Below are 22,366 nucleotides of genomic sequence, written 5' to 3'. Positions count from 1 at the left end.
TCTTTTATAACCAACTGTCTTTATATAACTTTCAGCTATGAGGCAACAAAGACTCATGTGAAGTTTTTATGAGACTTAAAACAAATGAAAAGTCAAAAAAAAAAAAAAAAGGGAGAGGGGACTTAAGGGGAATGAAGTATCCTCTGAGGTTAGTGTAATCAGTATATCACATTTACATTTGGGGACTTCCCTGGCAGTCCAGTGGTTAAGACTCTGTGTTTGCACTGCAGGGGTCAGGGGTCTCAGGTTCAAACCCTGGTCAGGGAACTAAGATCCTACATGCAGCAGAGCGGAGCCAAAAAAAAAATTTTTTTTTAATATTTCAACCCAAATATAACTTAATAGAGTGAATTGAACTTGCATTCTCTCACTGAAGGGTCTAACTTTAAAAATTAAATATTAACCACAAAACATTTAAAAAAATGTATTACCGGTGCTATGGGATCTGCACCACCTACAACTGGTTGACAAGCCTCTGCTACAGCTCGAACATGGCCATAGCCTATAGCAGTTAACAAGAGTTTGGCTATTTTAAGACCACTGAAGTAAGCACCCCTTCGTGTCTCCATATCTGTATTAGGCAGGAAGTTATTTCTTGTTAGCATACTCAGCACAAGGGGTAAGCCACCACTTTTCAAGAAGTGAAGTTGAAAGTCAGAGGAATCATGTGCCAAAAATGCACCAGCCGGCATTAACAAGGCATAAACTACCTGCAAAAAAGAAGGGCGGGGGGACAAAAACTGTATTAAAGATGTTAAAAATAATTTTATAACTTCTATTTCCCTCATTATTGCTAAGAAATTCTTAACTATTTCAAAAGATTATACATGATCATATCACATCATAAAAAATTCTACTTTTGAAAAGGAAAATACTAACCTCTGTTAGGTACAGCACTCGGGAGGCAGAAGGACCAAAGAAAAGGGAATCAAGAGATGGTCCAAGGTTATTTTCTCCAAGTTTTGCCTGGTCCAAACAAACAGCTCTTAATTTTTCTATTGTTGTGCTATCTGCAAAGAAAATAGACACAGACTAAAGTAAAATATTCATTATGTTAATATTTCACATATATACTGAAGAGTATTAAACATGAAACATCATCTATAAATTCAATTAAGCTGAGCTATAAGCTCACATGTTACAAGAGGTAACCACACCTGGACTGGTTAATGATCAACCAGGGCTCTTTAATCATCAACCCAATATATGAAGGGAACAGTTTCCTATCCAGAGACCTCAAATAAACAGGTTCTCCTTCATCCACTGGAGACAGAAAAAACAAACAAACAAACCACAACACTGAAAAGGAATTAGCTCTTCTTGAAACACAAACACAAGCTCCTCCCACCAAGTTCTCAATTATTGGTCTCATATGACATTACACATAAACTGTTTGAGCTTTACTGAAAATTTTGAATTTCAAAAGAAGGTACACTTTAAAAAGAAAATTGCAAAAGTAACAATTATTTCCTAATGTATACTTAAAATAAGAAAAGCTATTTATTTTGTTTTGTCATATCATAAAGATGTGAAGCTTAGAAAAAGAAACCCACACAGTGAAGATTACACTAAAAAGATAGTTCCTTCTTAGAAGAAAACTTAGCAGCAAATCTGCATGACCTTAGATTAGGTAATCATCTCTTATATATGATGCCAAAAGAACAAGTGTTAAGAAGAAAAAGAGATAAACTGGACTATAACAAAGGACATTATTTACAGAGTGAAAAGAGAACACACAGAATATATTTAAGTTATGTGATTTGATAAAGGACTTGTATCTGAATATATCAAGAACATTTACAAAACAATCATAAAGACAAATAACCCAAATGAAAAATAAGCAAAGGCTGTGAACAGACATTTCTCTGAAGATAGGCAAATTGGTAGTAAGCACATCATCAGTCACCAAGGAAATGCAACTCAAAATCATCTTAAGATACGACTTCACGTGTTGGTGAAAACGCGGAGAAAATGGAACCCTTATACCTTACTGTGGGAATAGAAAATGTACCATATATTTTACCATGAAAAGAAAACAAAAACAAAAGCAAGGCAAATGACGAGTGATTTTTTGGGGGGACCCATGATGCGCTGATAGATATTAATGATGCTGCTCAGTATTTGTTCAGGATAAGGCAATGTCAAGTTTGCAGTGATTAAAGAACTGAAGGAATCAATAGCAGAATAACTGAGGCAGAAGAACGGATAAGTGAGCTGGACGACAGAATGGTGGAATTCACTGCTGCAGAACAGAATTTTAAAAAAAGAATGAAAAGAAATGAACACAGCCTAAGAGCCCTCTGGGACAACATTAAATGCAACAACATTCGCATCATAGGGTCCCAGAATGAGAAGAGAAAGGACCCAAGAAAATAGGTGAAGAGATTATAGTTGAAAACTTCCCTAACACGGGAAAGGAAAGAGCCACCCAAGTCCAGGAAGCGCAGAGAGTCCCAGACAGGATAAACCCAAGGAGAAACATGCCGAGACACACAGTAATCAAACTGGCAAAAATTAAAGACAAAGAAAAATTACTGAAAACAGCAAGGGAAAAACGACAAATAACATACAAGGGAACTCCCATAAGGTTAACAGCTGATTTCTCAGCAGACACTCAACAAGCCAGAAGGGAATGGCATAATATACTTAAAGTGATGAAAGGAAAGAACCTACAACCAAGATTACTCTACCCGGCAAGGATCTCATTCAGATTCGATGGAGAAATCAAAAGCTTTACAGACAAGCAAAACCTAAGAGAATTCAGCACCACCAAACCAGCTCTACAACAAATGCTAAAGGAACTTCTCTAAGTGGGAAACACAAGAGAAGAAAAGGACTTACAAAAACAAACCCAAAACAATTAAGAAAATGGTCATTGGAACATACATATTGATAATTACCTTAAACGTGAATGGATTAAATGCTCCAACCAAAAGACACAGGCTTGCTGAATGGATACAAAAATAAGACCCATATATATGCTGTCTACAAAAGACCCACTTCAGACCTGGGGACACATACAGACTGAAACTGAGGGGATGGAAAAAGATATTCCATGCAAATGGAAATCAAAAGAAAGCTGGAGTAGCTATACTCTTATCAGATAGAATAGACTTTAAAATAAAGAATGTTACAAGAGACAAGGAAGGACAGTACATAATGATCAAGGGATCAATCCAAGAAGAAGATACAACAATTATAAATATATAGGCACCCAACATAGGACCACCTCAATACATAAGGCAACTGCTAACAGCTATAAAAGAGGAAATTGACAATAACACAATAATAGTGGGGGACTTCAACACCTCACTTACACCAATGGACATAAATTTAAGAAAAACAAATCATATCAAGCATCTTTTCTAACCACAACACTATGAGATTAGATATCAATTACAGGGGGAAAAAATGTAAAAAACACAAACACATGGAAGCTAAACAATACGTTACTAAATAACCAAGAGATCACTGAAGAAATCAAAGAGGAAATCAAAAAATACCTACAGACAAATGACAAAGAAAACACGAAGATCCAAAACCTATGGGATGCGGCAAAAGCAGTTCTAAGAGGGAAGTTTATAGCTATACAAGCCTACCTCAAGAAACAGGAAAATCTCCAATAAACAATCTAACCTTACACCTAAATGAACTGGAGAAAGAAGAACAAACAAAATCCAAAGTTAGTAGAAGGAAAGAAATCATAAAGATCAGAGCAGAAATAAATGAAATAGAAACAAAGAAAACAATAGAAAAGATCAATAAAACTAAAAGCTGGTTCTTTGAGAAGACAGACAAAATTGATAAACGATTAGCCAGACTCATCAGCAAAAAGAGAGGACTCAAATCCATAAAATTAGAAATGAAAAAGGAGAAGTTACAACAGATGCCGTAGAAATACAAAGCATCCTAAGAGACCACTACAAGCAACTCTATGCCAATAAAATGGACAACCTGGAGGAAATGGACAAATTCTTAGAAAAGTATAACCTTCCAAGACTGAACCAGGAAGAAACAGAAAATATGAACAGACCAATCACAAGTAATGAAATTGAAACTGTGATTAAAAATCTTCCAACAAACAAAAGTCCAGGACCAGATGGCTTCACAGGTGAATTCTATCAAACATTTAGAGAAGAGCTAACACCCATTCTTCTCAAACTCTTCCAAAAAATTGCAGAGAAAGCAACACTCCCAAACTCATTCTATGAAGCCACCACCACCCTGATACCAAAACCAGACAAAGATACTACAAAAAAAGAAAATTACAGACCAATATCATTGATGAATACAGATGCAAAAACCCTCAACAAACTACTAGCAAACAGAATCCAACAACACATTAAAAGGATCATACACCATGATCAAGTGGGGTTTATCCCAGGGATGCAAGGATTCTTCAATATACACATATCAATCAATGTGATACACCATATTCACAAACTGAAGAATTAAAACCATATGATCATCTCAGCAGATGCAGAAAAAGCTTTTGACAAAATAGAACACCCATTTATAATAAAAACTCTCCCAAAAGTGTGCACAGAGGGAACCTACCTCAACATAATAAAGGCCATATATGACAAGCCCACAGCAAATATCATTCTCAATGGTGAAAAACTGAAACCATGTCCTCTATTATCAGGAACACGACAAGGATGTCCACTCTCACCACTATTATTCAACATAGTTTTGGAAGTCCTAGCCACAACAATCAGAGAAGATAAAGAAATAAAAGAAATACAAATTGGAAAAGAAGAAGTAAAACTGTCACTGTTTGCAGATGACCTAATACTATACATAGAGCATCCTAAAGATGCTACCAGAAAACTACTAGAGCTAATCAATGAATTTGGTAAAGTAGCAGGATACAGAATTAATGCACAGAAATCTCTTGCATTCCTATACACTAATGATGAAAAATCTGAAAGAGAAATTAAGGAAACAACCCCATTCAGCACTGCAACAAAAAGAATAAAATACCTAGGAATAAACCTACCCTAAGGAGGTAAAAGACCTGTATGCAGAAAACTATAAGACACTGATGACAGAAATCAAAGATAACACAAACAGATGGAGAGATATACCATGTTCTTGGATTGTCAGAATCAATATTGTGAAAATGACTATACTACCCAAAGCAATCTACAGATTCAGTGCAATCCGTATCAAATTACCAATGGCATTTTTTACAGAACTAAAAAAAAAAATCTTAAAATTTGTATGGAGACGTAAAAGATTCCGAATAGCCAAAGCAATCTTGAGGGAAAATAAACAGAGCTGGAGGAGTCAGACTCCCTGACTTCAGACTATACTACAAAGCTACAGTAATCAAGACAATATGGTACTGGCACAAAAACAGAAACACAGATCAATGGAACAGGATAGAAAGCCCAGAGATAAACCCACACACCTCTGGTCAACTAATCTATGACAAAGGAGGCAAGGATATACAATGGAGAAAAGACAGCCTCTTCAATAAGTGGTGCTGGAAAACTGGACAGCTACATGTAAAAGAATGAAATTAGAACACTCCCTAACACCATACACAAAAATAAACTCAAAATGGATTAGAGACCTAAATGTAAGACCAGACACTATAAAACTCTTAGAGGAAAACACAGGAAGAACGCTCTTTGACATAAATCACAGCAAGATCTTTTTTGATTCACCTCCTAGAGAAATGGAAATAAAACCAAAAATAAACAAATGGAACTTAATGAAACTTCAAAGCTTTTCCACAGCAAAGGAAACCATAAACAAGACGAAAAGACAACCCTCAGAATGGGAGAAAATATTTGCAAATGAATCAACAAAGGATTAATCGCCAAAATATATAAACAGCTCACACAGCTCAATATTAAAAAAACAAACAACCTGATCAAAAAATGGGCAGAAGACCTAAATAGACATTTCTCCAAAGAAGACATACAGATGGCCAAGAAGCACATGAAAAGCTCCTCAACATCACTAATTATTAGAGAAATGCAAATCAAAACTACAATGAGGTATCACCTCACACCAGTTAGAATGGGCATCATCAGAAAATCTACAAACAACAAATCCTGGAGAGGGTGTGGAGAAAAGGGAACCCTCTTGCACTGTTGGTGGGAATGTAAATTGGTATAGCCACTATGGAGAACAGTATGGAGGTTCCTTAAAAAACTAAAAATAGAATTACCATATGATCCAGCAATCCCACTACTGGGTGTATACCTAGAGAAAACCATAATTCAAAAAGACACATGCAGCCCAATGTTCACTGCAGCACTATTTACAATAGCCAGGACATGGAAGCAACCTAAATGTCCATCGACAGACGAATGGATAAAGAAGTTGTGGTACATATATACAATGGAATATTACCCAGCCATAAAAAGGAACGAAATTGGGTCATTTGTAGAGACGTGGATGGATCTAGAGACTGTCATACAGAGTGAAGTAAGTCAGAAAGAGAAAAACAAATATCATATATTAACACATATATGTGGAACCTAGAAAAATGGTACAGATGAACTGGTTTGCAGGGCAGAAATAGAGACACAGATGTAGATAAGAAATGTATGGACACCAAAGGGGGAAAGCGGCAGGGGGTGGTGGTGGTGTGATGAATTGGAAGACTGGGATTGACATGGATACACTGATGTGTATAAAATGGATGACTAATAAGAACCTGCTGTATAAAAAAGTAAATAAAATAAAATTCAAAAAAAAAAAAAAAAACCGAAAAGCAAGGCAAATGACTTTGAGTGATTTTTTGGGGGGGGCCCATGATGAGGTGATAGATATTAATGATGCTGCTCAGTATTTGTTCAGGATAAGGCAATGTCAAGTTTGCAGTGATTAAAGAACTGGCCTCTAATTATACAGTCCGCATTAAACAATTACGAATGAAAATATTCTCAAATAAGCTGAGAAAACACTAATTTAATACAAACAGTAAAATCTGATAAAATTATCATGGTAATGGTGTATGTGGAAGAGAAAAAAGTTTTAGAAAGAAAGACTTACAAAACTTGTGAAAATGTAAGATGTTTAAACCCTATGGTCATTCATTCATTGGATTATTCATCAGCAAGTAGTTTGTGGAAAACATTCAAATCTATCAATATGTTATTAACCAGCAGTGTCAACAGTGAACTTCACTTACTTTCATGGACTTAACAATATTTAGTTTATAAATTTTTGCTGGAAACAGAATCAGGGTATTCTGACTTGCCCGACCACATAGGACTTCAATGTTTTAGCAAAATAGTAATGTTTTATTGTGATTTTTAAAAGCTCAGGGTCAAGAATAAAATTTTTTTTGTGCAAGTAGAAATATTCTCAAACACTGGAATGGTTTAGGAGTTTAGCTTTTGCTGCAGATTTGATGTTTCTTAATGAATTCAACCTACAATCATAAGGCAGAAGTGTTGAAAATACTGCAGTAAAGTTATTAAGATGCCAACTAACACTGTTTGATTCACAAGTAGTCAGCCCTCCACATCTGCAGATATAGCATCCAAGCATTCCACCAAATGTGAATCAAAAATACTGAAAAATCAAAATAAACACAACCTAGAAGGTTCCAAAAAGCAAAATCTGAATTGACCATGCACCATGTACTACACTGAAACCAAGTGAATTAAGCGATGTTTAAGTATACTCTGCTATAGCCTCCCAGCACTTCACAGACCCTGAGTCTATCTCCTGCACTCATTGAGCACTGCTCACTTCACATCTTTGTTTGCTCTTGTGTGTACTGTTTCTCTGAAAAAATGGCTCTAAAGTGTAATTAACTGGTCAAAGCAATTGGTCAGAGGCTAAGGAGTATAAAGTGCTATCTGTAAACAAGAAAATCAAAATCTTTGATCTTTTGACCTAAAGGCTGTAAAGTTAAAAGCAAGTTGAGCATTCACACAATAAAACAAAAAGCTGAAACTTGTGTGTGTGTGCTGCCCCTACAATGGCTAAAATAGTCTGTTTCATGATTATCTGTTTGCAATGACTGGGAAAACATTAAGCACGTGGTTAAAGGCCATGTTAGAGAACATATCCTGTTCATGGTGAAATTATGACCGAAAAAGCATTTAGCCTCCATGAGCACTGCTGTGAGGGGTTTCAGGAGAGCAAGAGGAAAGACTTTAAGACTAGTAACGGACAGCAGGATAGCTATATAAAGCACTACAGCCTCAAGAACTTAGAGATCATCGGATAACTGGCATTGGCTGATGCTGAGGCAGCATCATTTCCAAAGGGGCTCAAGAAATTCATGGAAGAAAACAGCAACATTCAGAGCAAGTCTTCCATTGTGATGAAAAAAGCTTGCTCTGGAAAAACGTGTCCAATAGTACCCACATCCATAAGGCATACCCACTTGGCATAAGAATGCCAAGTAGGCCCCAGAATTCAAGGCCTGGAAAGATCACATTACTATTGTGTTGTGTGGCAATGCAGCAGATCACATAATCAAGCCAGGCCTCCTCTCCTGAGTAAACAATCCCCAGCACTCAAGAATAAAAAGTGCCTGCTGCTTGTGCTCTAGCAACACAACAAGAAGGCCTGGGTGTCAGCTATCTCATCCCTGGAATGGCTCCACGAGTGTTTCATTCCTGAAGTGAAGAAATATGTCGATGAGAAGAATCTGCCATTCAAGGTCCTCCTAACTGGCAATGCTCCCAGTCAACCCTAATCTAATCTCTCCGCTTCATGTGGAAATGATGTGCCTGACTCAACCTCCACTGATCCTGACATTGGTATTATTTTTTTTAATTATTTATTTATTTATGGCTGTGTTGGGTCTTCGTTGCTGCGCGCGGGCTTTCTCTAGCTGCAGCGAGTGGGGGCTACTCTTGGTTGCGGTGCACGGGCTTCTCATTACGGTGGCTTCTCTTGTTGCGGAGCACGGGCTCCAGGCACGCGGGCTTCAGTAGTTGTGGTGCACGGGCTTAGTTGCTCCGTGGCATGTGGGATCTTCCCGGACCAGGGCTCGAACCTGTGTCCCCTGCACTGGCAGGTGGATTCTTAACCACTGTGCCACCAGGGAAGTCTCTGACATTAGTGTTACTGATCTCCTCCCAAGTGTCAGAGTCTACAACCTGAACCCAGTTCTCCCAACATAGATGATCTTTTTAACATACTATCAGAGGTTTGAGTTACCCTGGTGTTTCACAGCTTAGCTATAGTGCCACACATCTCAGTGCCTCACAACATCAGCATTGTAGGCAACCGAACAGCAATTGTCGTCAACACTGTGATCATCACATGAGGGTTAAAAGAGACAAAAACCACTATTTTGGTCAATGTCAACATAGTGTGTGTGAGTGTAAGAGTGTGTGTGTGTGTGTGTGTGTGTGTGTGGTGGGGGGGGTGAGTTATATTTTCTCTTATTGATAATTAAATTTTCTGTACGTACTTGTGTTTTAAATATTCTGTGTTACTCAATTATTTATGTTTCAGGTCACGGAAAGAAAGCAATCTGTGCTTAAAGAAACGTTATGTTATTGTGTGTACTATGTAGTTAGGCCTACAATCTGTACTGAACGAGCACAGACCTTTCTTGACATTATTCACTAAACAAAACAGTGTAACAACCGTTCATATAGCATTTACGCTGTAGTAGGTACTATAAGTAAGGTAGAGATGATTTAAATTTACAGCAGATATATTTTCCAAACTCAAACTACAGTTCCCATAGCACTTTCCAAATTGTGATGTAAGTGCAAAGGAAATCTCTGTATTTCAAAATGCAGTTAACTGCGAAACTGAAGAGCTTCCTACCTAGCTTAAAATTCAAAGTGATTAAACGTCCATGTAATGACATGATAAAAATCAAACATTAAGAGAAGAATAAAGGAAATTCTATGAATGCCTTTTACAAATGCTCAAGGAACAATGAGCAGTAGTACCTGTTTGTGGAAAAACCATGTCAAGCATTAAAATATAAAATTCATATTTTAGAGATAAGCAATAACAAATGAATATCTGCAACCGATTTGATGATATGGAACACAAACTTTGAACCCCAACAAAACAAAATACTATAACGCCCTAAAAAAATCCTGTGATTCTCATTAGTAGGCCCATATCATAAAACTGCACTATATTATCATTTTTATAATTTGAATTTTGCTAATAAACATTTTTGTGGAAATTTGCTTCCCCTTTCACATAAGTACCTACACAGCGTCCTTGATTTTGCCCCTTATCCCACAAAGCCTAACACATTTGCTATCTAGTCTTTAATAGGAAAAGTTTTCCAATCTCTCTGCTAAAGAATGTTACTGGAGTAACTGGTGAATCTTGAATGGGGACAATTAGGTGATGAAAACATTTCAGTGCTTATTTTCTGGTTTACATATTTAATTTGCTATTACACAGCAGAATGTCCTTAGTTTGAAGAAAATCACAATACTATTTTGAAGGATGACAGAGCATCAGAGAAATTACTCTCTTATGGTTTAAAAAAGAAAAAGTTCTTTGTATTGTACTTCTTACTTTTCTGTAATTTTGTGATTTTCTCCGTAACACTACATGCATGGTTTTGCAAAACATGGGGTTTAGGGAAACACAAATATCCAATTAAAGTACAAATACTGCAAAATGTTCATAAAATAAAACAGAACTATAAGTAACAGAAAAAAAGTGAAAATGTTACAATAAGCTAAAAAAGTCAACTGAGAGTTGTATCAACATAATCTTCAAAAAAACTGTAATAGCTTAAGAGAGGCAAAACAATAACTAAATCCAACAGCACATTCTGATGCATAAAAAATTTTCAAAAGCCCAAATAACAGAATGAGAAAAATATGAGCAAAAATTTTTCAAATCACTCACATCTGAAGCAATTAATCTTTTGACTGACGAAGTCCGAGTACCCAGCACCCAACAAACAAAACAACAACAAAAAACAATTCACCTAAAGCTCTTCTGATGAGTTCATCAGAAGAGCTCAACTCAAGGGCTTTAAAAACAAACTTAAAAGGCTTCTCCACAGAAAGAAAATTGACATACAAATGGCTTTAGTCTTCCCAATGGTCAAAACTGCTATGAAACTATAAAGGAACAAACTTTCAACCTTTAATGCTATACTCAAACTACTACAAGCAAAACAAAACAAAACAAAACAAAAAATACTCCTATAGGTAAGAGTTCAGCTGAATTGAGAAAAGTAGTTTTTTTTATTAAAAAAAATCTGCTTCCCATGTACCCTCCCCCTTTTTTAGGGGGCTATGTTTCAGCAAAATAAGGACTGACTGAAAACGTCCCAAGACCAAGGTGTACTAGAGCATCCACAATACAAAAGTTGTATAAAGAAGTCCAAGAAACAGACTCGAGCAAAAGAAAATAAACAAAAACAGGATATAACACATCTGACCATGTTGAAAATTGCTTTTAAAAATTACTGAAGGGAATGAGGGAGACTTAGTAATGAATACCACAGAAAATCAAGCAAATAAAGGGGAGATTTTAAAAACTAGTATAAATAGGTGTGGGTAACCTAGGAGATTATAATATTTTGATATATAGTCTGTTTGTAATGTTAGTAGCATTTTTATTTTTATTTTTAGCATTTTTATTAAGCCAAATATTTCCGTAATATTTACAGTCTTGAAAATATGAATAATTTTTTTCAGCAAAATTGTGAGATGACCAAAAAAGGATATGAAAGTAAGAAAGCCAGTATATAATATCTAAACTCGACATAAAAATTAATCATGCAAACATACTGTTTAGGGATAAACTGTTATACGCAATAATGAAACCTAAAAGATAAAAACAGTCTTTTTTTTGAAACAGAAATGGAGGATGAGGATGGGTGAGGTAGATTACTGTTTTTCATATAGGGTTTGAAGAATCCTGAGTTTCTGACTTGTGTGCATTAGTTCACTAAAAATATTTTTTACATTATATGTTCCTAAATATTCTTTAATCATCCATGGAAAATTTCTCATCAGCAATGGCAATGGATGACACATGATCAGTATCATACACTACACCACAAAGTGTATCTCAAAAGAAACAGTATTTGTCTATTAAGTACTTGTCAGCATTAGGAGCAGGGTAGAGAAGGGAGTGGAGAGGTATTTTTCTTACCTGGTGGCATAAGTTTCATAAGTATTCTTGCTCCATCTCTAAGAGGTGGCATGTTCAGACTGCTACCTAAATCAGCAACTTGCCAAAGGAAAGAGATATATCTGGGATGCTGTGACATTATCTGGAATATAGAATACAAAAAGTATATACCTATAAATTATGTCAAAAAATTTTGTTTTTCAAAATAACCTATACACTTTCCCCAAATAAGTTTTCTACTTATCAATCCCATCTTTTGCATATGCCATGTTTACTACCTGAAATTATCTGCCTTCCCTACCTTTTCACTTTTTACAAACCCACTGATTCTTCACAATGCAAACTCAATCATTTATTAAATAAGCCTAAGCTACTCTAATTTCTTTGTGGCACATTTTCTGTTTTGTAAACCATGAATTACATACAGCTCTCAGATGCTGTTTATACAAAAGACACTTCACCCTTCAGGGGTAACTAGTGTTGATTAAATTCCTAATCCAATTGTTGCAGGGACTCAAATTCCTCTCACGATGAAGTGGCTGGTATTATTCCAGCTATGATTCTTAAGAAGGATGGGTAGAGAAAGAGTAAGAAAGGGAAGAGTTGCTGTTTCTTTAGATGTGAGAAGTATTACTAAGAATCTGAGAAAAACAGGAGATTGTACGTTTCTGTAAAAACAGTTCCAAAGGAAAAACTAATATTTTCTAGAGGTATATATTTAGTAGTATTGTAGCCCAATAGTGACAGATTAATTCTATGCAAATATAATTCTATATCCATGGGGAAATTTTATTTTAAAATCCAACAACTAAGAAATCCAACAAGAAGTTAACAGTTAACTGTATATTTATTTGACATTCCCAATCTTTAGAACAAATAAACTTCTATGAAAAGAACCATTTTACACATTTCTCTGTATTGTCAAAGAAGAGTGTAATGCCTTACACACACTATCTACTCACCACCCCAGGCAAAGAACTTTCCACTTCTGGATTAGGACCATCACTGTAACGATTACAGTGGTTTCCAGGAGATCCAGTTGAGGAATCAGAAGAACTATCAGGGCTGGAAGGCATATTGGAACTTACTTGTGTAAGTTTGGCTGTAATTACCTGAAAATGACAGAAGAGCAAAGACAATGGAAAATACTTCCACAAAATGCAGAAACTAGATATATCGTAAGGTTAAAAAAAGACTTCAGGCTTTAATTTTAGAGGTACAATTAAAAAGTTCTATCCAAACTAACCCCTTAGTAGCTTATCTCCTCCACAACACAACCCATCTTACTTAGGGTTATAACCCAAACACCTAACATAGAAGACTGTACACAACAGTTAGATGCTCAAACATTAATGAACAATTAGAAAACAGCCTCAATGTTTAATTTTGGGAGAATATTTGAAAATTATATGTACTTACTGATTTATCTTTTAAGTTTAATTGTCCAATTAGCTTTCTGTCATCTTCAGAATCTATCAATTCACCACCCACAAAGAGTTCAATTTTTGTATGGGCTACATTTGCTTTAATACGATTGAGAATACATCGTCTTACTGAACCAACTGTATCATTTGTATGAGACCATATGTCCAAGTCATCAACCTGTCTGCCATGGTTTGGAAATCGAACTATAAGAGAGAGATGTTTACCACGGAATGCTCTGCAGGGAGGGGAGGGGGGAAACACAGTAATATTCAGTAAATGGCCAAGACATAAAGCTGGGAATTTAACATTTCCTAACTAAGTAAAAGGAAGAAGGTTAGACTAATTTTGTTCTCAGGATATACAAAATAAAAATTTTTTATTTCTTTAACTGTAAACACTATAATTAATCTTGAAAACACAACATAACTATACGCCTTTGTTGTTAATCTTTGCCTCTATGAATGCAGAAGATTTCTACTTATGATAAATTAATAACAGAGACATGAATAAAATATCAATTAATTTTAAGCCATAAAAGGTCAATTCACCAAGAGTATTTTTAAATGTGGAAGAAATGAACTTCAGCTTGAGAGTGTCAACAAAAATGTCAAAATGCATGTTTCCACTAAAAAAAATTTTTGAATTCTTAAAAACAAAATTCACCCCAATTGGGGCTTCCCTGGTGGCGCAGTGGTTGAGAATCTGCCTGCCAATGCAGGGGACACGGGTTCGAGCCCTGGTCTGGGAAGATCCCACATGCCATGGAGCAAGTGGGCCCATGAGCCACAATTAGTGAGCCTGCGCGTCTGGAGCCTGTGCTCTGCAACAAGAGAGGTCGCAATAGTGAGAAGCCCGCGCACCGCGATGAAGAGTGGTCCCCACTTGCCACAACTAGAGAAAGCCCTCGCACAGAAACGAAGACCCAACACAGCCATCAATCAATCAATCAATGTGAATTTCTTTTAAAAAAAAATTCACCCCAAAAAATATTTCTCTAGGTATATATTCTCTTCCCACAGGTAAGATACAAAATAAAAATCACATTAAAGTAAGCAATTTTACATTTTCCATTTAAAAAATGATCACAATTTTTAAACATCTGATGGTACTTAATCCTACAAACTTTCCCCCAAACTAGAAATGCCCATTTACACTATTATTAAATAATTTAATATATTGCTTATTTAATTTATAATATATCATTTATATCACATAATATATACAATATACAATTATATTGAAATGATTTAGTGATTTATATTATAGTTCCTATATTTAAAGAAATTTTAGTAAAGACATTTAAAAATATTCTTTGTGACATTTACTAAATAAGCAGCTTTAAAGAATTTTATTTTTAACAGTGTAAACAAATAATATCAAAATAAAAACACATCAAACTGCAAAATACCAGAGCAACACTTAATGGATGGTAGTAGCTCAGAGCACAATGCCTCTCCAAAATGTAACTCAAAACTTTCTATTTTTTTAAAAAAATATCTGTAAGATGCAAATAATATTTTTAAAAGGCAGGATACTGACATCCAGAAATAAAAAATTTCTTTATGGTTCTTTTAATCTATACATCATAACTTTACCAATTAACTGGTTAAGAAAAATAAATAATTGCAAATTAACACCAAAAGATCAGTTTCTTACAAACCTTGACATAGGTAGAATTGTTCTTTCCTCATGATAATCACTATCACATTCATTTATGTATTCCCTTAAAACAGTTAATACTCGAACCATTCGAATGGCTTCCTGTTTTGCACAATTAATACTGTCTTTGTCACCATCCAAAACACACAATGTATCATATGAAGCTTTCAAGCGATCAAAGCAAGACTGAATGAAGTCTTCATGGATAACCACCTATAAATATTGGGCCAAATAAGAACAGTTCAAACTGCTTCAAAATTTAAAACCAAATATGACATTACTCTAATTAAAGACAGTAAAATTTCAACTTCTAGGTAACTCCTAAAAGTAGGTAACTCACATTATGTGTGATCAATAATAAAACACAATAATAAATAATTACATTCGAAATGATCATAACCACCTAAAAATAATTACCAAGGAAACATTCACTGAGTTGGCATTTGGTAAGGGACAAATGTGCATTAAATACTTAAATATTTTCGACAAGAGTTAAAAAGTTAAGTTTCTAGTTTTCTAATTAATTCTAAGTTTAAAAAGATTCTACTAAACACAAGACTACTTTTCAATCTAACTGGAGTGGAAGTTTTTATGTACTTCAATCCTCACCTGATTGACCTGTAACCTGGGGCCAAGGTTTGTGTATATCTCTTTAAGGAGATCTATAGCTCTGCTTGCAATATCATCATTACTCTGAATTACAACCTAGATCCAAAAATTAAAGTATTAGTAACATTCAAGATGTATTTTCATTTGGCACTTAAATTCAAATTATATCCTCAATTTAAAAAAATTCAATAATTTAAGACTAAATTGATTTTGATATGCAAATCATGTAAAATTAAGTAAATGGAATATTAAGAATTGATACATACAAGTTTTCTCAATAGAGCAATTTGCTTTAAAATGAAAACAATAAAAATCGTGAAATTTTCAAGGAATAATTCAAATAAGCTAAAAAATTTTCCATGAAAAATCATTTATCACAAAAAGCAATCCTGTCTCCGACAACTTCTGCACATCTTTGTCACTTATCTAATTACATCAGAGGTTTTTACAACATGTTTAGAATCCTATAGTATGAGGTTGTTTCAGGGCTGACCCTTTGAGAGGTTTGAGGAGGGAAAAGGAGAGGAACAGAGGGAGACAGAGCTGAGAAAAACCCTTGATTTTAATGAAAGACCAAGCAAACACCTTAGCTTACCTGTGGTTTAGAAATAAAACCAAAAAACCCCACATCCATAACACAATATAAGCTGAAATGTAATAGGTTAGATTTTTAAAGATGGAAACAAAATTTATTTACAAAAATGGAAAAAACCTTAAGCATTTTACTCCCAGGTACTTAAATATATCACAAATTAAGGAGTGTCATAAAGGTATTAATTGATAACTCCATCCAACTAATAATCCTCTGTTCTGTCCATCATTCATTTTGGCATTAAATGTACAATAAACCCCAAGATATAACTTATGTAAGGTAGCTAATGACCTTCATGAAAGGAATGTGGAAGATCTGCAGGCAGAAAATGGTTACTGTACTTGCATATACCTGAAAAAATTCTAAGTACAACAGATGTACCAGTGGCAGATAGTTAGAGGGGTGAGAGAGAGAGAGAATGAACCCAAAGTTAGTGGCAAATAAAAATGATATAACAAGAAGCTAAAGATGAACAATTCCCACCCATGCCCTCTCTCCTATCCCCCAATTACTAGGAAAAGCATCAACAAGGATAAATACATGTAACTTACAAGCAAAATTATGACTCCTTAACCATTTTTTAGAAACCACCTCAGGTATAATGTTTGCAAACAGGAGTTCCGACTTCTCACTTACCCTCCAAAGGTAGTCTAATCCTATTAGCTCCAAATCATCCATCATATAGGCTCTTCTTTTTGCTACTAGTTTCCCTTCTCGACAGTTAACAGCTTTGAAGAATCGTTCAAAACATTTCATTCCATTTTCAGTTAACAGGAAAGGATCAAGCTGAAGCACATTACTTTCAAAGAAGTCCTTATTAATATCAGGATCTAAGTCTGGTTCATCCCCCATTAACTTGGAATACCACTTAAAACAGGCTTCACGATCACAAAGGTAAACTGCATTCTCTGCTAAGCATTTCCATATTTGTTTTGCCTGAGGAGCACAGAGCCACAGTTGGCCATCCTTCAGTAAAAATCTTGGAAAAATTTAAGAAATCTGTAATTAGGTCTATACAATTTTACTCTCAAACGCAATTTATTTCAATGTGTCTAAAATAATTCATTTAGCACAATCACATTTTAATTACAGCTTAAAAATGTGTTCTTTCAAAAAAAACCTATTTCTTAACTATATATCTGGCAGGAAAAAAAATCAGCTATTAATTCATTTATTTAACAAGCATATATTCATGGGGCAACTACTAAACTCCAGGAATTATGCTAGATGATGTGAGCTAAATACAGAAGCTTCTTTCTGACTGTCAAGAAGTGTAGGCTTTGAAACCAGATCCTGACTTAGCTCCCTGCTTATATGGTTTCACTGCAAAATAAGGTTATTACGTTAGATGACTCTAACATAATAGAATGTTGTTATAAGATAAAGCTCCTCAAAATTTTTTAATTTCTAAAAATATTATACTCAATACCTGCACACAGTAAACAAAACAATCTATGTAATTTAAGCTTATTTCTAGGTCAGTAATCACTAATATGTTTATCAATATTCAAGATGTCCTCTGGTGCTTTTTAGCTGTGTGACTATTAGGTGTCCATTAAAATAAGACAATGAAGCTGATAATTCTCCTTCAAGCAGTGTCTTCCTTCAGTTAGACTCTAGTTTCTTTTAGCACTCTTCTACTTACTCTGTGTTATTTCTATGAATGATAATGAAAGAAAACAGAAGTTAATTTTGATCTGAATAATAATTTTACATTTAATTCTTAGTTAACAAATGGTGGCTTCATTTCCAATACAGTATGGTGTATTCATTTAATGTCAGTGGGTTTCTTCTTTTGGGTCTTAACTGTAGGTCTTTAATATCTCAATAATTCTAGGTCTGAGTATGAAGGTGCCTTTTAGAACTTTTTAATTCTACCTAATCTCTCCAATTTACAAATGAGCAACATGAGGGCCAGAATAATAAAGCACCTTTTCCTTTAGTGAACTGCACTACTATGTATGTATAGAGCAGGAACTACAGTAGGTCTGATTCTAAACTTTAACAGAATAAGTAAATTCTAAACCATTTTTCTATTTAAGTAAACCTAAGGGATACTGTACACAAATGTCAATAATAGTGGCCCACTATGGGAGAGAATCTAGATATGAGGTGGCAACTTTTTTTTCCTTGGATGTTAGGGGGGTGGCGGGGGGAAGAGCACTTTAAGTAAATGTCATAAAATCTGATGACTAGATTTTAATGTCATAAAATTTGATGACTAGAATTTTTCCTAAGTTGAAATGTGTAAACACTTGCATCAGAGAGATCAGATCTACCTGACAGATTATAAAATTCTTAAAGGTAGCTATGGATTGACTTAGAAAATAGATTATATGTCAATCTAAATATTCCCCATAAATTACATGGTTCAGCAACAGAAATATAGTATACAACATACTCTAAAGAGAAAATTCCCAAGAGTAAATATGTATGAAAAATAATAAATACAAGATTTTATGAAAAACAGCCTGGGCATTCTTTCTTAACATACTTATGATTTAAATATACTTTTCTGCTCTGATATGCTAACTGAAATTCTAAGAAACCTCATTACTTAAGCTACATAGCCATATCCATAAATATAAATAGACACGTCATTAAAAGCTAAACATTACAGGGCTTCCCTGGTGGCGCAGTGGTTAAGAATCCGCCTGCCAATGAAGGGGACACGGGTTCGAGCCCTGGTCCGGGAAGAGCCCACTGCCACAGAGCAATTAAGCACGTGCACCACAACTACTGATCCTGAGCTCTAGAGCCCATGAGCCACAACTACTGAGCCCGTGCGCCACAACTACTGAAGCCTGCATGCCTAGAGCCCGTGCTCCGCAACAAGAGAAGCCACCACAATGAGAAGCCCGCGCACCGCAACGAAGAGTAGCCCCCGCTCGCCACAACTTGAGAAAGCCCACGCACAGCAACGAAGACCCAACTCAGCCAAAAATAAATAAATTTATATAAAAAAAAGTTAAACATTACTGAGCAAATTCAGTATTATTTAGTTTTGGCTTAAAAGATAGGCTATTTTTCCTTATCTCCATCTTAAGTAATGTTATTATATATAGGTTTAGTTTGCCTTTATCAGCCAGTTAGAATAAACAAAGCACCTAAGCATACCAACCACCCTCACTGCCATAACAGCATTAATGTTCCTTACTGCCATGATCGCATTAATGAAAATGTTCTCTGGCTGATGGTTTTTCTGTCCTATAGTTCAAAGTATGAAAACGTATGAAGAATAAACTTTAATTTCTAACAGAAATAAACATAAGCTCCACTCTGAAATTTAAAATGTATTTTCTTCAAAATCCAATAAAAGAATAAAGTTAAAGCTTAGCCAATAATTAAAAGGCATTTAATAACGAACAAATAGGAAATGTTACATTAACTTTTGGCAATGGTTCGTATGTGGGAAAATACTCAGTTACAGGTGAAATGGCTACCTAAAAAAGACTCAGCTATGAAGAATATTAACATTGCATCTTTATGTGTGCCTTAAAGAGAAGAGCACTAATTGTTTAAAACTAACCTAAGGAAATTAAGCCGTTCTTGAACTTCTTGAACATGACTGTATCTACTCCCAAGCCTCACAGTTTGTGGGTCATAGTCTTCATGGTCTGCAAATTAACAAAAATATTGCATCATACACATATATATCCACATCACTGTTGACTTTAACCAAAAGAAGTTAAGAATCCAGTAATCATTTATCATTAATAGGCATCATGTAATAGATATATTTAAATAATCTAATTTTCCCCACAAAAATGTACACTTGCTAATAAGTCATTTCTCCAAAGAACTATAAGCTTAGTAAAATGAGTCACGTTAGTTAAAGATATTCTTTAAATTGCAAGAATCCACAAATATTTAACAGTACTTCACGGCTAACAGGTAGAAATGAGTAAGAATTACTAAGTGAACAAAACATAGGATGTGCATTTTAACACAGCACAGTTGTTAAATGACTCTTGTAAATACATCTTTTTTTGTTGCCAAGTGGTCCTGAAAATAACCAAGCATCATAATGAAAGCAAAGAGAATGGGAAGAGGTAATGCAAACTGGCAGTCCCTAAAAAAACCATAGATTTAAATGAATTGCACTGTGTAAGTCCTACAAACTTTGCTCAGAAATGGGAGAAAATGATACATAAAACTCATTAATTTCAAATCAACACAAAGGGTATCCTCTAATGAACTAAGCTGAAGTGTATTATATTTTGTTGATGAACATTAAAAAAAAATCTTTAACTGTGATTCAGGAAGTACTGGTGCATAACTTCAATAAAAAGTAGCTCATTTTTACCTTTCACATGTAAAAGTTATAAAGAATTTTAATGTTACTTTCTTGTCTAAGGTAACATAAAAGCAGAGGTGAAATCAGCTGATCATGACACTACGGAAATAATTTTTCCAAAACCAAAGATGCCTAGTAGAAATGCAACATAGTTATGGCAAATGCATAACAATGAAGAAATGAAACTAAGGAAATATCAGTGAACTCCAAGAACCTCACAATATATATCTTCCCATATGCTTGAACAGATCCATGCAATATGCTTCTTAGACAGAAGCAATCACCATAGTTTGTTGTGTTATTAGTTCTACATCATAGAATTCAATGTAAGTTTTACTAGAAAAATTAATTTTGTCCCTATATTTAAAGGTCAACTGCTAAAAAGCACTGGTCAGAAACATAAAATAATATATTAAGGAGGAAAAGGTAAGAAGCAGATGATATGAAATCAATTAATTCAGAGGAACTCATTAATACAACAAAATTTCAAGTGCTTGCTATGTGTCAGGCAACATTCTAACAAGCATTAACTCCATTCTAGCAAGTATTAACTCATGAAGTTATAACTATTATTATCCTCATTTTACAGATTTGGTAACTCTTCACCATTGAAGGCTTAAGTAACCTGCAAGTTATATAGCTATGAATGAGGCCACGTTTTAAATCTAGCAGTTGATAGAGGTTGCATTTGTATCTCTAACTTTGCAAAGAAGCAATATAAATATGATAAGGAAGAATGCTGCCGTTCTTGAGATCATGAAAGTGAGATAAGCCAAGAGCACAAGTATAATCGGACTAAATGAAACAGAGGATCCTAGTGATGCTGAAGTGCACACGTGCTCCACCTGACTGCACTGGCAATTCGGACTTCAATTTATGGCAATGACATTAAATTAACAGAGGAATTCACACAAAAGTGAATAAAAATTATTGAAATTAAATATGTAGCTGACTGTACTTTTGGAAAAGGTCTTAATTGGCATGTAGGAGGACTCTACCTCCAAGAAAGCCTGAGGTCATAAAACCTCAAGAGAACTATACACAAATCTCTCACTTATGTTGCTGATTTGGGCTTCTCTTGCGAGAGAAAATAAACTACAGTTTCATGCCTATAGTGACTTCCCTGTCCTACCATTCTGCTAAGAATAAACCTTGGTATACCTAGTAAGCAGGACTGAGTGGGACCAATATAAGCACCTGGTTCTTTGACTGCTTTTCTAATACTACGACTAGAGTGGACAGAATGGGTAAAACATGAGATGAACAGGAGGTCAGTATAATCATTCGGGTTATCTGAAGAGTTGATTAATTCTTGCAACAGATTTATGTAACTTATATGGGTATGTATCAGCAAAAACTTAGCTACGTCTACAAACACCTTATTACTCAACCAAACTACACCATAGCCATTAAAGGTAAAATGACATCAACAGAGTCTACTGTTCTGGTCAAATAATGAGTTACTACAAACACCCACATTATAAATGTATGTATATGACTGAATTCTACACATCCTCATATATCATGTCAACTGAGCAATACTTTGAGTTCAACACTAAGCTTAATCTTATCTTCAATAATGGACAACAGAAACTTTTCTTTTTCATACTCAAATATAAAAAATTGGGCCTACAAGGTAGCTGGCGTTTGTCTGTCCTATGAATTTGGTATAATATAGAGGTACAGATGTACAAAGAATATTTTGTGCTCCAGCACAGACATTCAGA

At 34.9% G+C, this 22,366-nt stretch overlaps 1 protein-coding gene across 1 annotated transcript in view; it reads right to left on the bottom strand.

Annotated features, from left to right (window-relative positions):
- The window catches only part of LOC133083010 (probable ubiquitin carboxyl-terminal hydrolase FAF-X), a 139,079-nt gene that overhangs the window by 55,645 nt on the left and 61,068 nt on the right, over positions 1–22,366 (bottom strand). Inside the window, exons 15-23 of the mRNA XM_061179681.1 lie at positions 19,872–19,959; positions 16,979–17,321; positions 15,751–15,846; positions 15,143–15,354; positions 13,477–13,717; positions 13,020–13,169; positions 12,079–12,199; positions 880–1,010; positions 432–710 (exon numbers count right to left, since the gene is read on the bottom strand). Coding sequence (XP_061035664.1) covers positions 432–710; positions 880–1,010; positions 12,079–12,199; positions 13,020–13,169; positions 13,477–13,717; positions 15,143–15,354; positions 15,751–15,846; positions 16,979–17,321; positions 19,872–19,959 — 1,661 coding nt within the window. The remainder of the gene's footprint in view (positions 1–431; positions 711–879; positions 1,011–12,078; positions 12,200–13,019; positions 13,170–13,476; positions 13,718–15,142; positions 15,355–15,750; positions 15,847–16,978; positions 17,322–19,871; positions 19,960–22,366) is intronic.

The sequence above is a fragment of the Eubalaena glacialis genome, unplaced genomic scaffold (genome assembly GCF_028564815.1).
Source record: "Eubalaena glacialis isolate mEubGla1 unplaced genomic scaffold, mEubGla1.1.hap2.+ XY H_3, whole genome shotgun sequence".
Classification (NCBI taxonomy): Eukaryota; Metazoa; Chordata; class Mammalia; order Artiodactyla; family Balaenidae; genus Eubalaena; species Eubalaena glacialis.
Note: the sequence above shows the minus strand (reverse complement) of the source record. Positions and strands in the feature narration are given on the sequence as shown.